A 21995-nucleotide genomic window follows, 5' to 3' on the forward strand; every position below is an offset into this window, starting at 1 on the left:
TATTCTAATAAATAAATAAACATAATAGGAAAGTCAGCCAATGTTTACTCAGGGCTTAGAAAATTCTGGTATTTCCATCATTATCCAAGGGCAGCCAACAAACTGTTTACCCTCTTAATTAGCCCCACAAGGCAGATTCTTCTGCCCTGCACAGGTAGAACTGAAGAATAAGATAAAATAATCCTTAGGGGTATAGAACATTTAAACAACTCAAAATGTCTTCAGAATTATCAGCACATTTATCTGTCAATAACCTAATTAGACAAGAAAGGATTTATCTTTTAATTCAGCATTTCCCAAAGTATGTTCCATTGCACTGTGGTCCTTTCAGGATACTCTTTGAAAAGAGGTTAGGTCAATGTTTCCAGAGACACTGCATTCCATGCTATATTTCCCCACTGGGACATTTGATATTAAGTTTAGAAAATCCCTGCAGTCAATACAACTGTTTCTTTTGCCTTAACCCAGCATGTCCCAAATTCTGGAACTCATTTACTCCTTGGAACACTTCAAGGACCAAATTCTCTTGATTTTCTACTACCTCACTGGTTACTCCTTCTTAGTCTCTTACTGATTCCTCCACTACTGGACCTCCTAACTTGAAGTGCCCTAGAGTTCAATCCTTATTTCTCTTTTCTTCTCCATCTACCCTCTCTCACTTGGTGACCTCCTACAGTCAAATGACTTTAAATAGCATATGATGTCTACAACTCTCAAATTTATATCTCCCATCCAACTCACGGTCCTGAACTCCAGGTCCAAATACCAAATTTCTACATTGACTTGTTTTTTGGAAAGACAAACTGAAGTCTTGCTCTTCCTCACCCAGGCTGCTCTACATGTAGTTTCTCCATCCACTTGCAACAAATTCCGTTCCTCTAGTGCTCCTGCTAAAAACCTTGAAGTCATCCTTGACTCTTCTCCCCCCCTCATATCCCACATTTAACCCAAAAGAAATATCATGGGCCCAACCTTCAAAATATATCCAGAAGCAAAACACTTCTTGCCACTTCCCATGCTACCATCCTTTCTCAAACCATCATCTTCCATCACCTGGGTTACTGCAATAATTTCATTGTTCCATCCTTGCTCCCCTTAAGTATATTCCCAACACAGGTGCCAAAGTGATCTATTTAAATCAAAAGTCAGAGCATGTCATTCCTTCGTTATAATCCCCCAATCCAATGGCTTCACATTTTACTTGGAGAAAAGCCATAATCCTAAATTATGGTCCGCTAGGCCCTAAGATCTATTCTCCATCACTTTTCTAGTCTCATTCCCTTTACTCTCACCTTCCGCTCTACTCAGACCTCCTTACTGTACTTTGAACAATCCAGACATGCTACTGCCTTATAGTATTTGCAACGGTTGTACCCTCTGGCTGGAATGCTCTTTCCACAGATATTAAGTGGCTTACTAGCTCCCTGTTTCAAGTCTTTGTTCAAATGTTACCTTCTCAATGATGCTTACCCTGACTTCCATTTAAAACTGTGTCCCAACCTCTGACCTTCTAGATTCCCAATCTGCTACTCTGCTGTTTCTACTCCTTGGCATTTATCATCTTCCAATATAATACATAACTTACTTATTGATGAACTGCCACTCATCACAGACTACAACCTCTGAGAGATTTTTTATTTGTTTTATTCATTGATGTATCCCAAGCATCTAGAAACGTACTTGACACATAGTAGGTGCTCAATAAATATTGCTTTAATGAATAAATGAAACATACTTAACCAAAGACAATAGAGAATTACTGTCTGATACTTAATATCTGTCATTTCCTCACAGACGTCAGCATCATAACAAAGTGAATTGTTCCCTTTGTCTCTCCCTTCTATGTTACGACTAAATGGAAATTTATTAAACAGCAGAGGATTCCCTGCACAGCACAATAGGACATTTAAGAGAGCCACACAGCTGTGCAACTGAAGGTGGGTGGACTTGATCTCTGAAAGGCAGTGGAACTAGGTAAACACACCACTTCCCTGAGCCTCCCCCCACACCCTAGCAGCAGCAACCCAGACTGCAGATCCTCACACAGCAGCCAGCATGACTGTAAGAGGAGGCAGAGGCAGCCAGGCCCACCAGAATGCTTTGAGAGCTGTATCCCAGCCCACGGGAACACCCACCATGCTACAGCAGCCCTGCCAGTAAAAATTATCCAGACTGAGTGGCGGCAGCTCAGTCCCCATGAAAGCACCCACCTGTGGAGCACAGCAACCCACAGGACCCACGAAGTGGTGGCTGAGCACCCACATAGGTGCCCATCCCGCCTAGCATAGCCTAGAGAAGGTGCCCCACCTGCTAAGAAAGCACCACATCTGCAGAGCACAGCAGCTCACAGGACCCACTGACTGGCAGTTTGGCCCCCATGTAGGCACCCCTCCCACCTAGCACAGCAGCTCAGCTGCTTCCCTGCTGAGCATGGCGACCCCACCCACGTAAAAGGGATCTGGCCACCAAATACAGGGACCCCGCCAGCCATGCACAACCCACCTGCCCAGTGCAGAGGCCCTGCCCATGTGAGCACAATCTGTAGAGCAGCTGTGGCCAGCCCACGCAAATGCAGAACAGCCCTACACACACAACTTCCAACAGAGGGGGCAGGATCAGAAAACACAGCTCCTGCTCCCCCTAGCAGTGGCAGGTAGAATCTGAAAACTGATACTACCACAAATGTGCCAGCAAAGGACCAAGTCATCAAACACCATGTAAAATGACAGTAACACTTCAGAGCAGAAGGAAAATGACAGGTCTCCAGAAGCCGATCCTGAAGTCACAGAAATTTACAATCTAAATGACAGAAAATTCAAAATAGTTGTCATAAACAAACTCAATGAGTCACAAGAAAGCTCAGAAACACAGTTCAGTGAGTTCAGGAATAAAATTAATGAACAAAAAGAATACTTCACCAAGGAGATTGAACTCTAAAAAAAAACAGTAAACAGGGGCTGGACTGATGGCATAGTGGTTAAGCTCGCATGATCCACTTCTGCAGCCCAGGATTCACGGCTTCAGACCCCAGGCACAGACCAACACACTGCTCATCAAACCATGCTGTGGCAGCATCCCATATACAGAGCAGAGGAAGAATGGCACAGGTGTTAGCTCAGGGACAATCTTCCTCACCAAAAAACATCATACAGAAATTCTGAAGATCAAGAACACAACTAATGAGATTAAAAAAATAATCTAGAAACCATAAAAAATAGAGCTGATGTTACGGAGGACAGAATTAGTGCTTGAGAGGACAGAAATACAGAAATGTTTCAGGTAGAGGAGGAGAGAACTAAGATTTTAAGAAAATGAAGAAATTCTTCAAGAAATATCTGACTCAATTAGGAAAAGCAATATAAGGATTAGAGGTATTCCAGAGATGAGAGCAAGAAAGGAACAGAGAGCTTATTCAAAGAAATAATACCTGGGTAAGAAACTGCACTTACAAGTACATGAAGCCAATGTAACTGCTAATTACATCTATGCAAAAAGACCTTTTCTATTCATATAACAGTAAAACTGGCAAAAGTCAATGACAAAGAAAAAATAATAAGGGCAGCAGGCAAAAGAAAATAACCTACAAAGGAACCTCTATCAGGTTTTCAGCAGATTTCTCAGCAGAAACCTTACAGGCTAGGAGAGAGTGGAATGATATATTCAAAACACTGAAAGACAAAAACTTCCAAGAATGCTCTATCCAGTGAATCTATCCTTCAGATATGAGAGAGAAATAAAAGTTTTCCCAGATAAACAAAAGCTGAAGCAGTTCATTGCCATTAGGTCTGCCTTACAAGAAACATTGAAAGGAGACCTCCCATCTGAAACCACAAAGCAACAGTTTACCAAGCCTTGAGCAAGGAGGCAGACAGACAGAATCAGAAAATTGCAGCACTCTGTCAGAACAGCATAGGAAACACTTAATTATAACATAAAAGATAAATGGAAAGAAAGCATCAAAAATAACTATAAACAGTTCAATTTAGTCACAAACTCCCAACATAAAAAAGAACAATTTGTAACAACAATAACTCAGAATGGGAAGAGGAAAGGAATGGAACTTGCTTAGGCTATCAGAAAATGGACTCTCATCTATGAGATCTTTTTTTTGGGGGGGGGGGGGGGGTGTAAGGAAGCTTAGCCCTGAGCTAATATCTGTTGACAATCTTCCTCCTTTTGCTTGAGGAAGATTGCCCCTGAGCTAACATCTGTGTCAATCTTCCTCTATTTTGCATGTAGGATGCTGCAACAGCATGGCTTCATGAGCAGTGTGTAGGTCCACGCCTGGGATCAGAATCCACAAATCCCGGGCCTCCAAAGTGTAGCATGTGAACTTAACTACTATGCCCTGTGCAATCTTTTATACAAACTTTATGGTAATCACTAAACAAAAAAATCACAGCAGAAACAAATCATAAATAAAGAGAAAACTTAGAAAACCATCACAGAAACCACCAAACATCAAAAATAACTATAAACACTTCAATTTAGTCACAAACTCACAACACAAAACAGAATAATTTGTGACAATAACTCAGACAGGGAAGAGGAAAGTGATGGAACCTGGTTAGGCTAATGGAGATAAGGGGCTATCAGAAAATGGAGTATCTCATCTATGATACCTTTTATACAAACTTCGTGGTAACAGCCAAACAAAAAATCAGAGCAGAGCCATAAATCATAAATAAAGAGAAAACTGTGAAAAAATTGGCAACAGAAGTTAGCTCAGGGTCAATCTTCCTCATCAAAAAAAAAAAAAAAGGACAAGAGAAAAATCTCAAATAACTCATCTTAAATTACATCTAACAGAACTAGAAAAAGAAGAACAAACAAAGCCAAAAAGTCAGGAGAAGGAGGGAAATAATAAAAATTAGAGTAGAAATAAATGCAATAGAGACTAAAAAAAAAACTATAAAAAGAATCAATGAAACTAAGAGTTGGTTCTTTAAGAAGATAAAATTGACAAACTCTTAGCCAGAATCCCTAAACAAAGAAAGAGAAGGTGCAAATAAATAAAATTAAAAATTAAAGAGGAGAAATTACAATGGATACAACAGAAATACAAAGGATTATAAGAGGATAATATGAAAAACTCTATGACAAAAAACTGGAAAACCTAGAAGAAATGGATAAATTCTTAGACACATACAGTCTCCCAAAACTGAAGCAAGAAGAAGTAGAGAATCTGAATAGACCAATCACAAGTAAAGACATTGAGAAAGCAATCAAAAACCTCTCAAAAAGCAAAAGTACAGGACCAGATGTCTCCTCTGAAGAATTCCGCCAAACATTCAAAGAAGAGTTAATACTTACCCTTCTCAAACTGTTCCAAAAAATTGATAAAGATGGAACACTTTCTAACTCATTCTATGAGGCCGAAGCCACCCTGATACCAAAATCAAAGACAACACAAAGAAGAAAAATTACAGGCCAATATTGCTAAGGAGCATAGATGCAAAAATCTTCAACAAAATATTGGCAAATCAAATGCAGCATTACATTAAAAGGATCACACACCACGAACAAATGAGATGTATACCAGAGACACAGGGATACTTCAACATCTGCAAATCCATCAATGTGATACACCACATTAACGAAATGTGGAATAAAAATCCCATGATATCTCAATAGATGTAGAGAAAGCATTTGACAAGATCCAACATCCATTTATGATAAAAACCCACAATAAAATGGCCATAGAAGGAAAGCACTTCAACATAATAAAGGCCATATATGACAAAGTCACAGTCAACATCATACTTAACAGTGAAAAACTAAAACAACTGAGAACAGGAACAAGACAAGGGTGCCCACTTGTGCCACTCCTATTCAACATAGTACTGGAAGTTTTGGCCAGAGCAGTTAGGCAAGAAAAAGAACACAAGGGATCCAAACTGGAAAGGAAGAAGTAAAACTCTCACTGTTTGCTGATGACATGATTCTACATATAGAAAACCCTAATGAATACACTAGAAAACTATCAGAAATAACCAACAACTATAGTAAAAGTTGCAGGGTACAAAATCAACATAGAAAAATCAGTTGCATTTCAGGGCCAACCTGGTGGCATATTGGTAAGTTCGCACACACTGCTTTGGCGGCCCAGGGTTCACCAGTTCGGATCACAGGCATGGACATACACACCACTCATCAAGCCATGCTGTGGTGGCATCCCACATACAAAATAGAGGAAGACTGGTACAGATGTTAGCTCAGTGACAATCTGCCTCACCAAAAAATTTAAAAAATCAGTTGCATTTCTAAACACTAATAACAAACAATCAGAAAGAGAATTCAAGAATGCAATCCCATTTACAATCACAACAAAAAGAATAAAACATCTAGGAATAAATTTGACCAAGGAGGTGAAAGATCTATACACTGAAATCTACAGGACGCTACTAAAAGAAATCAAAGAAAACATAAAGAAATGGAAAGATATCCCATGCTCACAGACTAGAAGAATAAACATAGTTAAAATGTCCATATTACCTAAAGCAATCTACAGATTCCATGCAATCTCAATCAGAATCCCAAAGACATTCTTCACAGGAATAGAACAAAGAATGCCAAAATTTATATGGAACAACATATACCCCGAGTTAGCCAAAGCAATCCTGAGAAAAAAAGAACAAAGTTGGTGGTATCACAATCCCTGACTTCAAAATATACTACATAGTACAGTCATCAAAACAGCATGGTACTGGCAAAAAAACAGACACACAGATCAATGGAACAGAATTGAAAGCCCAAAAATAAAAGCATACATTTACGGACACCTAATCTTCAACAAAAGAGCCAAGAACATACAATGGAGAAAGGAAAGTCTCTTCAATAAATGGTGCTGGGAAAACTGGATGGCCACATGTAAGAGACTGAAAGCAGACCAATATCTTACATCAAACACAAAAATTAATTCAAAATGGATTAAAGATTTGAAGGTAAGATCTGAAACCATAAAACCCTTAGAAGAAAATATAGGCAGTACACTCTTTAACTTCTGTCATAGCAGCATCTTCTCGAATACCATGTCTACTCAGGCAAGGAAACCAAAGAATAAACAAACAAATGGTACTACATCAGACCAAAAAGCTTCTGCAAGGCAATAGGAACCATAAACAAAACAAAAAGACAACCCATTAACTGGGAAAAAAGATTTGCAAATCATATATCCAACAAGGGGTTAGTTTCCAAAATATATAAAGAACTCATACAACTGAACAACAAAAAAACAATCCCATCAAAAAATTAGCAGAGGATATGAACAAACATTTTTCCAACAAAGACAGACAGGCGGCCAACAGGCACATGAAAAGATGTTCAACATCACTAATTATTAGGGAACTGCAAATCAAAACTACAATAAGATATCACCTTACACTGGTCAGAATGCCTATATTTAAAAAGACAAAAAGTAATAAATGTTGGCGAGGATGTGGAGAAATCTTCATGCACTGGTGGGAATGTAATCTAGTGCAGCCACTATGGAACACAGTATGGAGATTTCCCAAAAATTAAAAATAGAAATACCATATGATCTAGCTATCCTATTACTGAGTATTTATCCAAAGAACATGAAATCAATAATACAAAGAGATTTATGCACTCCTATGTTCACTGCAGCATTATTCACAATAGTCAAGATGTCGAAGCAACCCAAGTGCCCATCAACAGATGAATGGATAAAGATGTCATATATAAATACATTGGAATACTACTCAGCTATAAAAAAATTACAAAATCCTCCCATTTGCAACAACATTGATGTACTCTGAGGGCATTATATGTTAAGTGAAATAAGCCAGACAGAGAAAGACAAACACTGTAGGATTTCTCTTATATGAAGAAAATAAACAAACACAGGGATAAAGAGAATAGATTAGTGCTTACCAGAGGGGAAAAGGGTGGGGGTGTGGGGGAAGGGCATAAAGGGGCACATATGTATGGTGACAGATAAAAACTAGACTAGTGGTGATGAGCACAATGTAGTCTATACAGAAAGTGATATACAATAATGTACACCTGAAATTACACAATGTTATAAACCACTATGACCTTAATAAAATAACTTTAAAATATATATACATATTTATCATTTTCTCCTTGGTATTTTGGCCAAAACTAAACCTAGGTAGAAAAAGACAACATTAGACTTTTCCTGACAAAGATGATTATATTATCTGCCTCCATAACTTTTTTAGATTTCTATAAATTAATAGATGGGCTTTAATTTTCATTAAATTATTTAGCCAAAATAAACATCAATATATCTAACACAATCCTAACCCTCTCTACCCATCTGAATCATCCTGGAATTTTTATAAGAATACACAATCTATGGCCATCTCAACGGTAGAGTTCCTTAAGGCCCTCTTCCACAGAAGCATTCAGCACTGAAGAGTCTGTGATTTTGTTAACACTGCCATTAATTAGGATCATGTAGAACAGTTAACTGTCTCTCTTACTCTTATGTAATATTTAGGTCAAATGTTCATTATTTTCCATAACATGATAGTTTAAATTTTTAGCTCTTCCAATTCTGCCAATAGTAAACTAAATTTCCCTTGCTGAAATTTTACACCACTTAACAAGAATGGAATTTATAAAGAGGAAATATCAATAGAACTGCTTGTGCTAATTTCAGGTTTTTCTTGTAATGTTATTCATAAAATAATGCTTAAACAGTCATTTAGGGAAAAAATCATTTAAAGATTTAATATTTTTAGTTTTTGAATAAATTGAAAAGTGATATTCTAATTATTAATTGAAGACTGAATTATGCAAAAGTTTCATTGAAATACGTGGGAGTAATATCAAGTTTCAAGAACCATGTACTGCAAATATTTCTACTTGCTTTATAAAACATACTGTAAAATTGCATTAATTAGGGGAATCCCATTTCATTCATAAAATGTCACTTAATTACTTTAAAGTACACGTATTATAGTATTCCTTTGTAAATTGCTTAAAAACTTACTAAAGGCATTCAACAATGAAGAGATAAGATATATTCATAATTAGCATTTCAACTATTTAAAATAACTTGGATAAAATGAAATATGTGACATCACTTTGTAAAAATTTACAAGGTATTATCATCATTTAATAAACAGATACAAGAGAAAGTTTGAAAGTGCCAGAAAGCAATGTGTTCTCTTAAATTGTATTATATATTTTCTCTGAAACACTATTTACTCGTTTGTTGAAAAAGCTTTTCCTCAATGATTATGAAAAATAAAACTCCAAATGATCACAAGTTCTTAATGAAATACGAATTAATGAACTGTTATATTTTAAATTTCAAAGTCTAGTTTTTAGTTGTAGTTTTCAAATGGAGATTTGCTATCATACAGTGACTTGAAATAACTATCTTTTATTCTATCATAATAATAATGCCTACATGGGTCATCTGCACATAGAATTACTTAAAATAAATTAGATAGCCAGTTTTAAATTATCTGCCACTAAATCAAGCTATGAAGTAAACAATTCCACACCAACACAGATACAAGGAAATATTATAACCCACACTCAGAGAACTAAATATTTACCAGCTAAAGTTTTCAAAAGAGAAGTAAAAGAAAAAAACTTCAGAAGAAAGAATGCATATGTCAGATAGTTATCAAGACCCAAAAAGCAAGAAAGGGAATCTAGCAGGGCCCTTGGTACATACAGTAAGATCCTTATCATCTGATAGGACAGTAAATGAGAGCAAGGAATTATAATTCCCAATTCACAATGTAATATGTAGATTAGTACAGCTCAATTAACAGCAAAAATAGCATAACCAGGGGCCGGCCCGGTGGCATAGTGGTTAAGTTCTCACGCTCTGCTATGGTGGCCCACCATTCGCCAGTTTGGATCCGAGGTGCGGATCTGCGCACTACTTATCAAGCCATGCTATGGCAGGTGTCCCACGTATAAAAGAGAGGAAGACAGGCACAGATGTTAGCTCAGGGCCAACCTTCCTCAACAAAAAAAAGAATCGGTAAGCACAATAATTAAAATACTTCATATTCATCTCCAGATTTATCACATTTCAAATGCAGCGTTTTTTCCTACAGAGAACACTGAATTTATTTAACAATCAAACTGTACTATTTAGAACCACATAAACTAAAAATTACTAAAATATCATCTATAACATCATTAATTATAAGAGTGCTATTTATGTACTGCATCTAACTAACCACAGAAAAGCCAAGGATATAACTCAGGCGTTTTCAATCTTGGCACTATTGACATTTTGCGTTGGATAATTTTTGGATGGGAGTGTGAAGGGAGGGGCTGCCCTGTGCATTGTAGGATGTTTAGCAGCATCATTGGCCTCTACCCACTAGATACCAATAGCACCCACTAGCTATAACAACCAAAATTTCTGGAGAAATTGCCAAATATCCCCTGGGGGGCAAAACTGTCCCTTGGTGAGAACAACCAACATAAGTTGAATGGAAGGAAAGAAGGAACGAAAGAAGGAAGGGAGGAAGAAAGAGAAAGTATACGAGGCATTCTTAAACAGTTAATGAAACTATATTATAAAATAAAACTAAATTTCCAGTTGGTGGATTTGAATGTGTTTATTGTAGTTTAAGGATATTTATAAGAAAGAAACCTTTTTTTAAACAAAATCAATGTTTTGTATTGTGAAAACAATAAATACATCATCAATCTCAGGTAAATAAGATTCTACTCTGCTTAAGAAAAAAAATTAATAAATAGCTTTCTCCTTATTTCTTACTTCTATCTTAAGAATAACACCCTACCTTCCTGCTGTCTCCCAGGAATAAAAACAAGTGTAGTCTTTGTTTTCAGTTTTGAAGGCAAGAGAAGAGCTTTTTCCTCTGACTCTACAGGTGGTTCCTGAAAGTGCTCTCCAGGTGACCTGAGGTGACTGACAAGTCTATTTGGCATTTACAAACAAGTTTAATAGGACCTGCATATTAACAAGAGTAATAATTTGTTATAACAAACCGGAATTAATTTTTATATGCACTTATTACCTAGATACTACTCTTTCAAGTTTCTCATTTGATTACTCTTTGGCTTACCATAGATGTAACTGATCGTGCATCTTCTTCATAATTTACTACTGGAGGTGGCTCTTTCCCATCATTTTCTTGCACTTTTTGCTCTAGTAATTCTTTCTGCGCTGTAAACTTTGCCTCAGTACATCTCAGCTGCTGGACTGACTGTTTCAGCTCTTCAAGTGCCTGTTTTTGGCTTAACAGAAGCACAATACTAAAAGAGAACACATAAATTTAAATTATTTCAACTTCCTTAAGAAATGAAGACTTTAAAGGAAACTATATATATTATGCTTCTGTTTTCTTTCATTTTCATCTTTATGAGTCCTTCAGAATCATAAGAATTATGAACCTAACAGATTTTGAGTTGTCACAATGGTTATTAAATGTTAGCCTTAATAAAATGGAAGAAAATGTATGGCAGCAAAAACCAAATTCAAGATGCTTTCAAAATATTATGATGAATCGCATTCAATTTATTTTATAGTTAAACCATCTACCTCACAGAGACAAACACTTAGGTCCAGAAGTGCAGGACATAAAGTGAATTAATATGACTGAAGTAGAATCTTAATTTATTTCAAATCTCAAATGGAATATGGCTGGAGTCAGATCTGTGCCTACAGTAAAACAAATCAAATCAAGGTGACAGCCTGGGACCAAGCTGTGTGTATATTGTGAGGGGTGTGTGTTTAGATTGGGGAAAGGTGTCCTGACAAGGACTGAGGGTTGAACTGTGATTAAGGGAATGAGCATAACATAAATCCCCAAATCTTCCCAATGTCACCACTGTAAAGACAGCAGGCTTCCCCATCCCTCCTTAGAGAACTACATAGGCCACATGTTGCCTTATTGCGTCTTTTTATCCCTTGGAGGCTGCCCCAATGGGAATTTCAAACTAATTCACCCACATTAGAGCCACAAGAAAACAGGTAGGGTGGCAGGGAACATCTCTGGAAACACTGCCATACATAGTATATTACTACCTACGAACAGTATCTAAGAACTGTGTCACGCACTACTGAAAGTAAATTATTACTATCTAAGAGACAATAGATTGTCTTAGGGAAAGCTTCAGAGCTAGAGAATAATGTCAGCAAACGTTATTTTCTTAAATTAGAACTTATAAGAATTAACAAAACTGAATAAGCAATCGTAGGCAGAAGGAACCTACACTAAGAGGTTTGTTCATAAATATGATGATGACCGATATTTTGAAAACTCAATTCCAATCAAACTGAGCAGGGTGCAGCCTCAGTGGATGCTATAAAGAAAGCTGTAATCCTCTCAATTATATTGCAATGAGTTGCAGGTGAAACTTGAACGAAAAGGTAGAGAACTGAGTGAGATTTTGGAGAAGTAGAACTAATGAGTAAGATTATTTCTAAGAAAGACCTAGCAATATCCAAAAGATAAACCATTCTAACAGATGAAGTTAATGGCAGAATTAATGGAGAAAGATGTGCCATACTATCAGAGCTCATTAACGTTTCCCAAGTAAAGTCATCGTGGCACAGTGGACAGAGTGTAATTACACTGGATTAGGACAGATTCAACTTCATGACTTAACCACTTTGCTTTTCTCATCTTCAGTTTTATCACTGTAAAAGTTAATAATACCTATTGTCAGGGTTGTTCTGAGAATTCAATGAGATAATATTTGAAAAATCTGTCAATAGGCACAGAGCATCCCATAAAGTAAGAATTCAGTAAATGGCAATTATTATCATCATTATTATCATCTTCATCACCCTTCAACAATCTGTGCCCTGTGTTCTAAATCCACACAGATTTTCTGATAAATTCATGCTGATTTGCTTGTTAGGTGGTAACTTCCTTTCCATAATAAACTGGTTATAATTTTTTTTTTATTTCTCAGTGAACCTCTTCAGAGAAAGTTGATTTTCAAAACAATCACTTTTGTAAACACAAATTTATAAGGACCAGATCCTGGAAAAGATTACACCCATATGAACCTCAAGCTTCCTGAGGGTTCCTTATTTGTATTTCCTAGCTACCAAAAGAATCACAACAATGACAAGAGTATAAGGAATAATTTAAAATGTACAAGGTAAGATGGTAAAAAACATTTTCATGTATATCTGCAAGATCAGTCCAAACAAAGGTGAATGATTTCACAAATGTAGACAAAATCAGTAGGGAAGTACACTGGAAAATAATAACACTCTACAATCATTACTGTTACCAGTATTCTTTTGCAAACAAATTTCATAAAGACTACTGGGGAAAAATGCAAAAAAAAAATTTTTTAAATGAAAGTAAGCTTTTCAAAAATGAAATATGAAATGACAAATGAGGCACAGTAATTGCAAAAAAGTAAATGTGAACTGAACATCCGAACAAAATTTTTTTTAATCTATTTAAAGTAAAACACATATATTTTATTGTATCTTAAACTGTATGGTAGCATGTTACCTATGAATACGTTACCTGACATGGCAAAGGGGAGTTTTCAGATATGATTAAGTTAAGGATGTTGACATGGGATATTATCCTGGATAATCCAGATTAGCCCTAATTAATGTAATCATAAATGTCTGATAAGAGGGAAGCAAGAGGGACAATGTCAGAGAAGATGCTGTGGCAATGAAAAGACAGAGAAAAGGCAACATGATGTGGGGCCAAGAGCCAAGGAATAAGGACAGACTCTAGAAGCTGGAAAAAGCAAAGAGGGAGATTGTCCCCAAGAGCCTCCAGAAAAAATCAGCCAAATCAATACCTTGGTCTTAGGCCCACAGGACTCATTTCTGACCTGATCTCCACAAATGTAAGAGAATAAATTTGTGCTGTTTTAAGTTACCAAGTTTGTGGTAATTTGTTACAGCAGCAAGAGGAAACTAACACAAACCCTAATAAAGATCATACCCATCTTCAGTTCAGTTTAAATGGCTGAACTGGAAGAGTTGTTATAGTTGGGTATATGCCACTAACAACAAAAACCAAAGCTTTAGGAAAAAAAAATTAAAGAGTTAGAAGCACTATTCAGCCAGAAAAAAATGACTGTGAGTTAAATAAAGGAAATCTCTGACCTTTCCCTCAATTTTGCTGTGAAACTTAAACTCCTCTAAAAAATGTCTTAATTCTTTAAAAAAACGAGATATCACTACACACCTATCAGAATGGCTCAAATTTTAAAAACTGCTGGGAGGATGAGGAGAAACCAATCACTTACACATTGCTGGCGGGAATATATCATGGTACAGTCGCTCTTCAAAAACTAAACATGCAATTAGCATACAACTAGCACTTGCACTCCTCTGGGTATTTATCCCAGAGAAATTAAAACTTATGCCCACACAAAAACCTGTACGTAAATATTTGCAGCATCTTTATTTGTAATAGCCAAAAAAGTGAAAACAAACCAGGTGTCCTTCAAAGGGCAAATGATTAGACAAAGTATGATATATACACTATTACAGCTTGAATTGTATCCTCCAAAATAATAATGTTCAAATCCTAACCCCAAGAACCTCAGAATGTGACCTTATTTGGAAAAAGGATTGTTGCAGATGTAATTAGTTAAGATGAGGTCATATTGGAGTGAATGATCCCTTGATCCACATGACTGCTGTCCTTGTAAGAAGAGGAAAATCTGGATACCGAGAAGAGACACACGGGCAGAACACCATATGAAGATGGAGGCAGAGATTGGAGTGATGTTTCTATAAACCAAGGAATGCGGAGGATTGCCAGCCATTAGCAAAAGCTAGGAGAAAAGCATGGAACAGATTCTCCCTAAAAGCCATCAGAAGAAACCAGCACGCCAACGTCTTATTTCAGATTTTTGGCCTCTGGAACTATGAGAGAATAAATCTATGTTTTTTAAGCCACCTCATTTGTGGTACTTTGTTATGGCAACCCTAGGAAACTAACACACATACTACTTAATACTACTTAACAGTAGAAAGGAATGAAAGCACCTGGATGAATCTCCAAAAAATTATGATGAATGCAAAAAGCCAATCTCAAAAGTTTACATACAATGTGATTCTTTATATAGCATTTTTTTAAATAACATTCTTGGAAAGACAAAATTGTGGAAATGGAGAACAGATTAATGGTTACCAGGGGTTAAGAAGGGAGTGGGAGATGGAAGGCAGCATAGCTATAAAAGTGCAACATGAGGGAACCTTGCAGAGATGGAAACATTCAGTATCATGACTGCATCAATGTCAATATCTGGATTACGATATTATGCTATAGTTTTGCAAGATGCTACCATTGGGGAAAACTGAATATAGGGTACATGGGATCTCTCCATATTAAGTCTTAAAACAACATGTCAATCTGCAATTATCTCAAAATAAAAAATTTAATTAAAAAATATATATCACTGCTGCAGCATCATGCTTCCTCTGCTGAGGTGAGGTTTTTTATCATCTCATATGCCTTAGATTTCTATATAATCTGTTTTAGGGATAGGCCTTCTTTATTCTCCTTCAGGAATTCTAAGTATCTACTGTATTATATCATATCAGCAATCATGTAGACATTCTGAGACACTATCCTAATATCAAGAATTAGGTTAAAATATAAATTTCCTGGGTTTTAGCTTAATGGTTTTTAAGAACAATGAGACTTGCAGGGGAGGTATATGCCCTATTGTATGGCTCTAGTCCTGACTTGTTTTAATCAACATGTATGATCATGAAATCAATGAACAACATTAGCTTCTTCCAATTAATCCCACTGATCTCTAGGTATAATGATATAGTTTCAAATACATTAACACCTTGCTTTTGTTCAATAATTAGTTTGTAAAAAGTACTGCTGTAATCACTATACAACATACTATATAATTACTTTAAATGTTTATAACACCATTGAGCAAACAAGCTATATGTATTTCAATAAGAAGAAAATTATAGCAAATGCATGATTATATAATACAACATGCATAGGAAGCCATAAGTAAATTTAAAACATGAAAGGAATCAGGACATTTGCATGCACTACTTAACTCCCTACTCTGACCACTCTTTCCATGCTCTCTTCACAAGGAGGGCACCTTCTGTCCTTTAGGTCTCAGCAAAAATGCCATTTTCTAGGAGACCCCTGACCACCTATCTTAAGTAGGTCCTCATCTGTTAATCTTCCATCTTAGCTCCTTGTTTCATAGCAATTATCACAACTGTTAATGTCTTGTTTTGTATTGGTCTACTCCACAAGTGTAAGCTTCATGAGACATGTGACCATAAACATCTTATCTTTCATTGTATTCACAGCACCTAGCAGACATGCCATAAATATTGTTAAATGAATTCCCTATTTACACAGCACATTTTTTTTTGTAATACACATAATCTAAAAATTCTGAGACAAAAATAAAACATCCCTGAATTTGAAGACTATACTCTAGATGGTTCAAGTCTTACCTTTACCATAAGCTAGATGTGACATCCTGTAAGTCTTTGAAAATTTCTGGGCCTCAGATGTCACACACTTTGAAAGACAGGGAGGTTGAATCAAATGATCTCTTAAGATTCTGCACAGTCCCAGAGTTATGATTTTATAACATATAAAGTATTTTTAAGTACTACATGATGAGAAGAAACAATACAAAATTGAATAATCATCCACTTTTTAGAAGTCACACCAAGCATTAAAACCAATAGTAATATTACCAGTTCTTTATGCCATTGAGTCATAAATAACATATGGCTGGTATATTTTCCCATAAACTGTTTTCTAATATAATAGTCAAGGATCACAAATCAGAAGATTGATATTATTTCCATTTGAATAAGTATGTTTTAGAAGCAATGAGTAAAGGTATGTATACCAGAGTGACACTTTGTGCTATATTAAAATTATACCACTTCAAGTGGTTGCTTTTATTCCTTTCACTCTTCTTTTTTAAAAATAAGATTCTGTAAGAGCTACATTTCAAATGAGACCTGCATTATGTATATAAGCTAAAAGTCTGCTCTTGTTAGCATGAATCTAATGTTACATAAAAGCCGTTCTTCAACTTTATTTTTCACTTTATATTATTCAATTATAAGAATCAACACTATGAAATAATTTCTCATAGGATTTATTTTTTCACTGTTATTGTAAGATATTTCAGAGACATTTATGTTAAATCCAAATTTAAAGATTTTAACTTTAGTCCCTAACATGTTACATTTTGCTAGGACCAATAATGCTATTTTTATTAAGTAAAAGTTCAATATAACTCCATTAACTTAGAAATAACTTAAAAATATAAACATGTAAATTAGGGTATTTTTAGTATTTGTGAAGAAATGTTTTGTTTTATTGTTTTGATTACTTTCAAGTTACAGAGTATATGAAGCTAACAAACTGTTACAGAGTAAAAATAATTCTATTTTGAAAACTAGATAAAAATTGCTTTTAATTATTTAAGTGCATTTAACATATATATGTAGACATATACATATACACACACAAAAAGAGAATATTTTCAATTAAGAAATAGAAATGCAGGGGTTGCCCCGGTGGCATAGTGGTTAAGTTCACATGCTCCACTTCGGCAGCCCAGGTGTTCACCAGTTCGGATCCTGGGCAAAGACCTACATACCACTCATCAAGCCATGCTATGGTAGCGTCCCATATACAAAATAGAGGAAGACTGGCACAGATGTTAGCTCAGGGACAATCCTCCTCAAGCAAAAAGAGGAAGATTGTCAACAGATGCTAGCCAGGGCCAATCTTTCTCACCAAAAAAAAAAAGAGAAAGAAATAGAAATACAAACATTTCCCCAGAATTCCTTTCAGACCATTTAGCAAAATATTTTAACATATAATTCAAAGACAAACTTCACCACTACCAATGTCTAAATTAATGAGATTTCACAATGACTATTTAGTTATACAAATAGACTTAACATTTTCAAGATTATACCCTAAAGCTAACAAGAAAAACTCCATGGTAACAAAGGGCTAGCAGAACTTGGGTTAAACTGAACTCACCCCCTGAATTGCTTGACACACTTTTCCCTTCTAATTTACTCTTCTAAGAACACTATTAGAATCATAAAATCAAGCAAATGCTGTGATCAAAAAGACAGAAGCTTTGGAGTCAAGAACTCATGTGTTTTCTACCACTTACTAGGTATGTGATTATAAGTAAGTTATCTAAATTCTCTAAGTTCTAATGGTAAAATACAGGCAATTACACAGAGGTATGGTGAAGATACCATTTAGTGAGTTATATATATAAAACATCCAGCGCAATGTGTGGAACAGAGCAACAACTCAAGAAATGCTATTTCCCCTATATCCACTGCCCTTTAAGCCCCCTCTCCTCTACTTGCATACTCATCTCCTGATAAATATAAACAGGTGGAGGAATGTGGATCATACTCATTACGTAGAGGAATCTACTTGCATACTCATCTCCTGATAAATATAAACAGGTGGAGGAATGTGGATCATACTCATTACGTAGAGGAATCTACTTGCATACTCATCTCCTGATAAATATAAACAGGTGGAGGAATGTGGATCATACTCATTACGTAGAGGAAAAGACAGTCAAAGATTTGAGTCTTTAAAAACACAGCAAAGAAAAACACCAAAAAGTCAAAGAATCCCACAACTTTAAGAAAATCCTTAAAGACTGCCTCCTCAAACAACAATATGGTCAGACATGCTGGTGAGAGGGTCAGCTATCCTACTGTCTTTCTTTATATCCACTAAATTTTAAAACGAGAGTCATTTACAATGTATGCATTTATAAAAAACTATAAAAAGTAGAACCACTTGGTTATCTGTAAACACGTGAAAAGATTTATTCGCAAAGAGAAAAAGGCAAAAGAAAATTATTTTTTTGAAGTGTATATGTGCAACAGTTTATGAATTTTATTTCTATAATCCCAATAGAATCTGCTGTTGATGCAATACTGAAAATTTCCAGATTTATTAAAGGAATGCCCAGAGTGACTCAAATTTTCCTATTCTCACCTTTAAAATGCTCATTGATTCCAATATGATATTTAATACAAAGTTGTAATAAAAGCCATAGTATAAATGAAAGAGGTAGGATCCTAATATTCTCAGTTGTACACATAGGATAGATGGCACTGCCATTCACTGAAATAAGGAATACTAAGGTGAACTGAGTTGAGTTTGGTTGTATTGAGGAGATTTTTAATTCAGCATTAGACATGGGAAATTTAGGGTACTTCTAAGACATCCAAGGAAGAATGTCAAGTAGGTAACTGATTACATGGCCATACAGTTCAGAGAAGAAATCTGAGCCAGAGTAATAAGTGTAGGTCATACCCCTAGGTGATCTGCTGAACAGTGTTCAAGGAGGGATGCAACATACCCTGGGGCCATGCCTTGAGTAACTCCAAAATAGACTGGCTGAGTGAAGGAGAATGAGTTTACAGAGGAGTGACCAGAAAGAGAGGAGTAAGCTCTGGCATCTTGGTCCCAAAGGCCAAGAGAAAAGAAGGAATATGAAGTCTGCAGAGTCAGATACTGTGAAGAGGGCAACTAGGAGCTGCTAAATTTAACAATGTAGATGTCAGTGGTGATCTTACAGATACCTATTTCAATAGTGATGAGGCAGAAGCCAGATACATGTGGGATGAGAAGTAAGTGGGAGTTGAGGAAAAGAGTGAACATAATCACTCTTAGAATAAGTTTGACTAAGAAAACAGAAAGCAAAGACAGTAGTTGGGAGAAAATATGGAGATTAAAACAGGGTAATCTGGGGTGGGCGGAGAGATGGGGATTGTTTTTACAAGTCAAGATTTAAGCATATTTAAAAAGTGAACACAGGAGCCAGTTGAGAAGAAAAGGTAAACATAATACAGACAGTCCCTGACTTAATGATTTTTCAACTTTACAATGGGGTGAAAGCAAAACTCATTCAGTAGAACCCATACTTCAAATTTTGAATCTTTATCTTTCCCCAGGCTAGCAATGTGTGGTACGATACTCTCTCATGATGATGGGCAGTGGCAGCCAGCCACAGCTCCCAGTGAGCCACAGGATCATGAGGGTAAACAAGCTATACACTGACAACAATTATGTGCCCACACAACCGTTCCGTTTTTCACTTTCAGTACAGTATCAAAAAAAATGAGATATTCAATGCTTTATCATAAAATAGGCTTTATGTTAGATGATTTTGCCCAAGTGTAGGTTAATATAAGTCTTATGAGCACGTTTAAGGTAGGCTAAGCTAAACTATGGCGTTTAGTAGGTTAGGTGTATTAAATGCATTTTCAACTTACAATATTTTCAACTTACGATGGGTTTATCAGGACATAACCCCATCATAAGTCAAGGAAAATCTGTATAAAAAATAATATAAGATTTTGGGCAAAGTAAGAGATGATGGGATACAAAAAAATAGGCACAAGAAACAGATTTAGACAGGACAAGAAAGTAAGGAAAGAGAATGGGTACAAATGTAGTGGATTTGGATATCTAGTCCCCCCCAAAAAAGGGGAGTTGCCACCTGATGGTTCTAATTTTTTCTGTAATGTAAGAGAGGTCCATCTGCTGATTATGGTGAGAGAGATAAGGGAATCAGAGATTTTAAAGAAGTGGAGAATATTTGAAAAGTTGTGTAGAAAGTAAGAGTAAGTCTAGACCAGAGAAATGCTACCTATCACAGTTTCCTTAAGAGTTTTAACAAATCAAGCCAGTTGTGAGAGTTATGTGAGAATATGAAATTTACATGGTCTAGCCAGGATTACAGAAACCACACTAGTAACCCCTGTTGGAGATGCAAACAATGATCAAAGTCAGATTAGAAATACTAAATTTTAGATCAAAATTTAAATCTTAAAACAGTAGAAAACATAATTAAAGTAATTAGTAAAAACAAGAGTATATCAAGACAAGTAAAGTCAGAAGATTCAGGTAGATATTTACAGACCCAGAAATCAGCAAAAAAAACAATAGGACAAAAACACCACAGCAAATATCTGAAGGACTTTTACAGGCAAACCCGACTGCTATTTTCTAAGTTAGTTTGCTTCCTTCTAAGACAGTAAAAGCCAATTTCTAGATAATACCGGCCTGCCACTTTCTTAACAAGGAATTCACAGTGAATCTGGTGGACATTGATGAGGAGAAGTAAAGATAGCTTTTGACAGAATTTTTTGGAAAACAAACATGGAGACAATGATCAGTATATTGACAAAATCACTTTTCTAGAGTCCTGTAAAGTAACTCAACTATACAAAGTTTTATATTTAAAATGACATTTCCGGTTCTAGAAATTTTACACCATAATACCACGTAACTAAAGTATTTCCATAAAATTACATCAATTATACTTTCTTCCTTCAAATTATTTTTGTTTTACTCACTCAGACTTCTTTTCATAGGTCTTAGAAGATTCCTCAATTCTCTTCTCTAGTTCCAGGACAGCCTCCTCCTTATTTAAAAGCATCTGCTGTGTCTGCATAAGTTCCTCTGCTAAGGTTTTCAACCTGGAATGAACAATTATCAATCAATATGTTAATTACACTTAGTTTACACACAGAAAAAGCATTCATAAATCTAAGGTTGCAATGTCAAAAACAGTAGCCACATATAATTTACCTTAAAGTAAAATTTCAGTTCCTTGGTTGCATTAACCACATTTAAAATGCTGGAGAGACACATGTGGCTAGTCGTTACTTTACTGGACATTTCAATAATCACAGTAAGTATGCTTGAGCAATGCTGTTTTAGAGAGTCTTATTCATCAAACAAAAAACAAAAAGAAACAGAAGCAGAAAATAGAGGAGGAAAGGACTAAAGTAAGTAAATACCTGGCATGTTCCAGGAAGAGTGTACAGTGTAAACATGATGGTTTTTGTTTTCCGACAAACATGTATTTACATTCTAGCTTTGCTATTTTCATCTGAGATTCTGGGCAAGTTACTTAAGCTCATTGAATCTATTTTCTGTAATTTGAGTTCAGGAATACCTGCTTCAAAGCATTGTTTTGAGGATCAAATGTATATATAATGA

General features: G+C 35.8%; 1 protein-coding gene across 12 annotated transcripts in view; it reads right to left on the reverse strand.

Moving 5' to 3' along the window:
- FER (FER tyrosine kinase) overlaps positions 1 to 21995 on the reverse strand; it is a 435477-nt gene that overhangs the window by 302355 nt on the left and 111127 nt on the right. For 9 of the 12 annotated variants that reach the window (XM_070517625.1, XM_014843218.3, XM_044780082.2 and 6 more), the window contains 2 exons: positions 21347 to 21469; positions 11052 to 11241 (listed from right to left, as the gene is read on the reverse strand). In XM_070517625.1, the coding sequence (XP_070373726.1) occupies positions 11052 to 11241; positions 21347 to 21469 (313 nt within the window). Of the gene's footprint in view, positions 1 to 10765; positions 10937 to 11051; positions 11242 to 21346; positions 21470 to 21995 lie in introns of those variants that run through there. The other 3 variants (XR_011505916.1, XM_070517627.1, XM_070517626.1) reach the window with 2 other exon arrangements.

Source organism: Equus asinus, chromosome 9 (assembly GCF_041296235.1).
Source record: "Equus asinus isolate D_3611 breed Donkey chromosome 9, EquAss-T2T_v2, whole genome shotgun sequence".
Classification (NCBI taxonomy): Eukaryota; Metazoa; Chordata; class Mammalia; order Perissodactyla; family Equidae; genus Equus; species Equus asinus.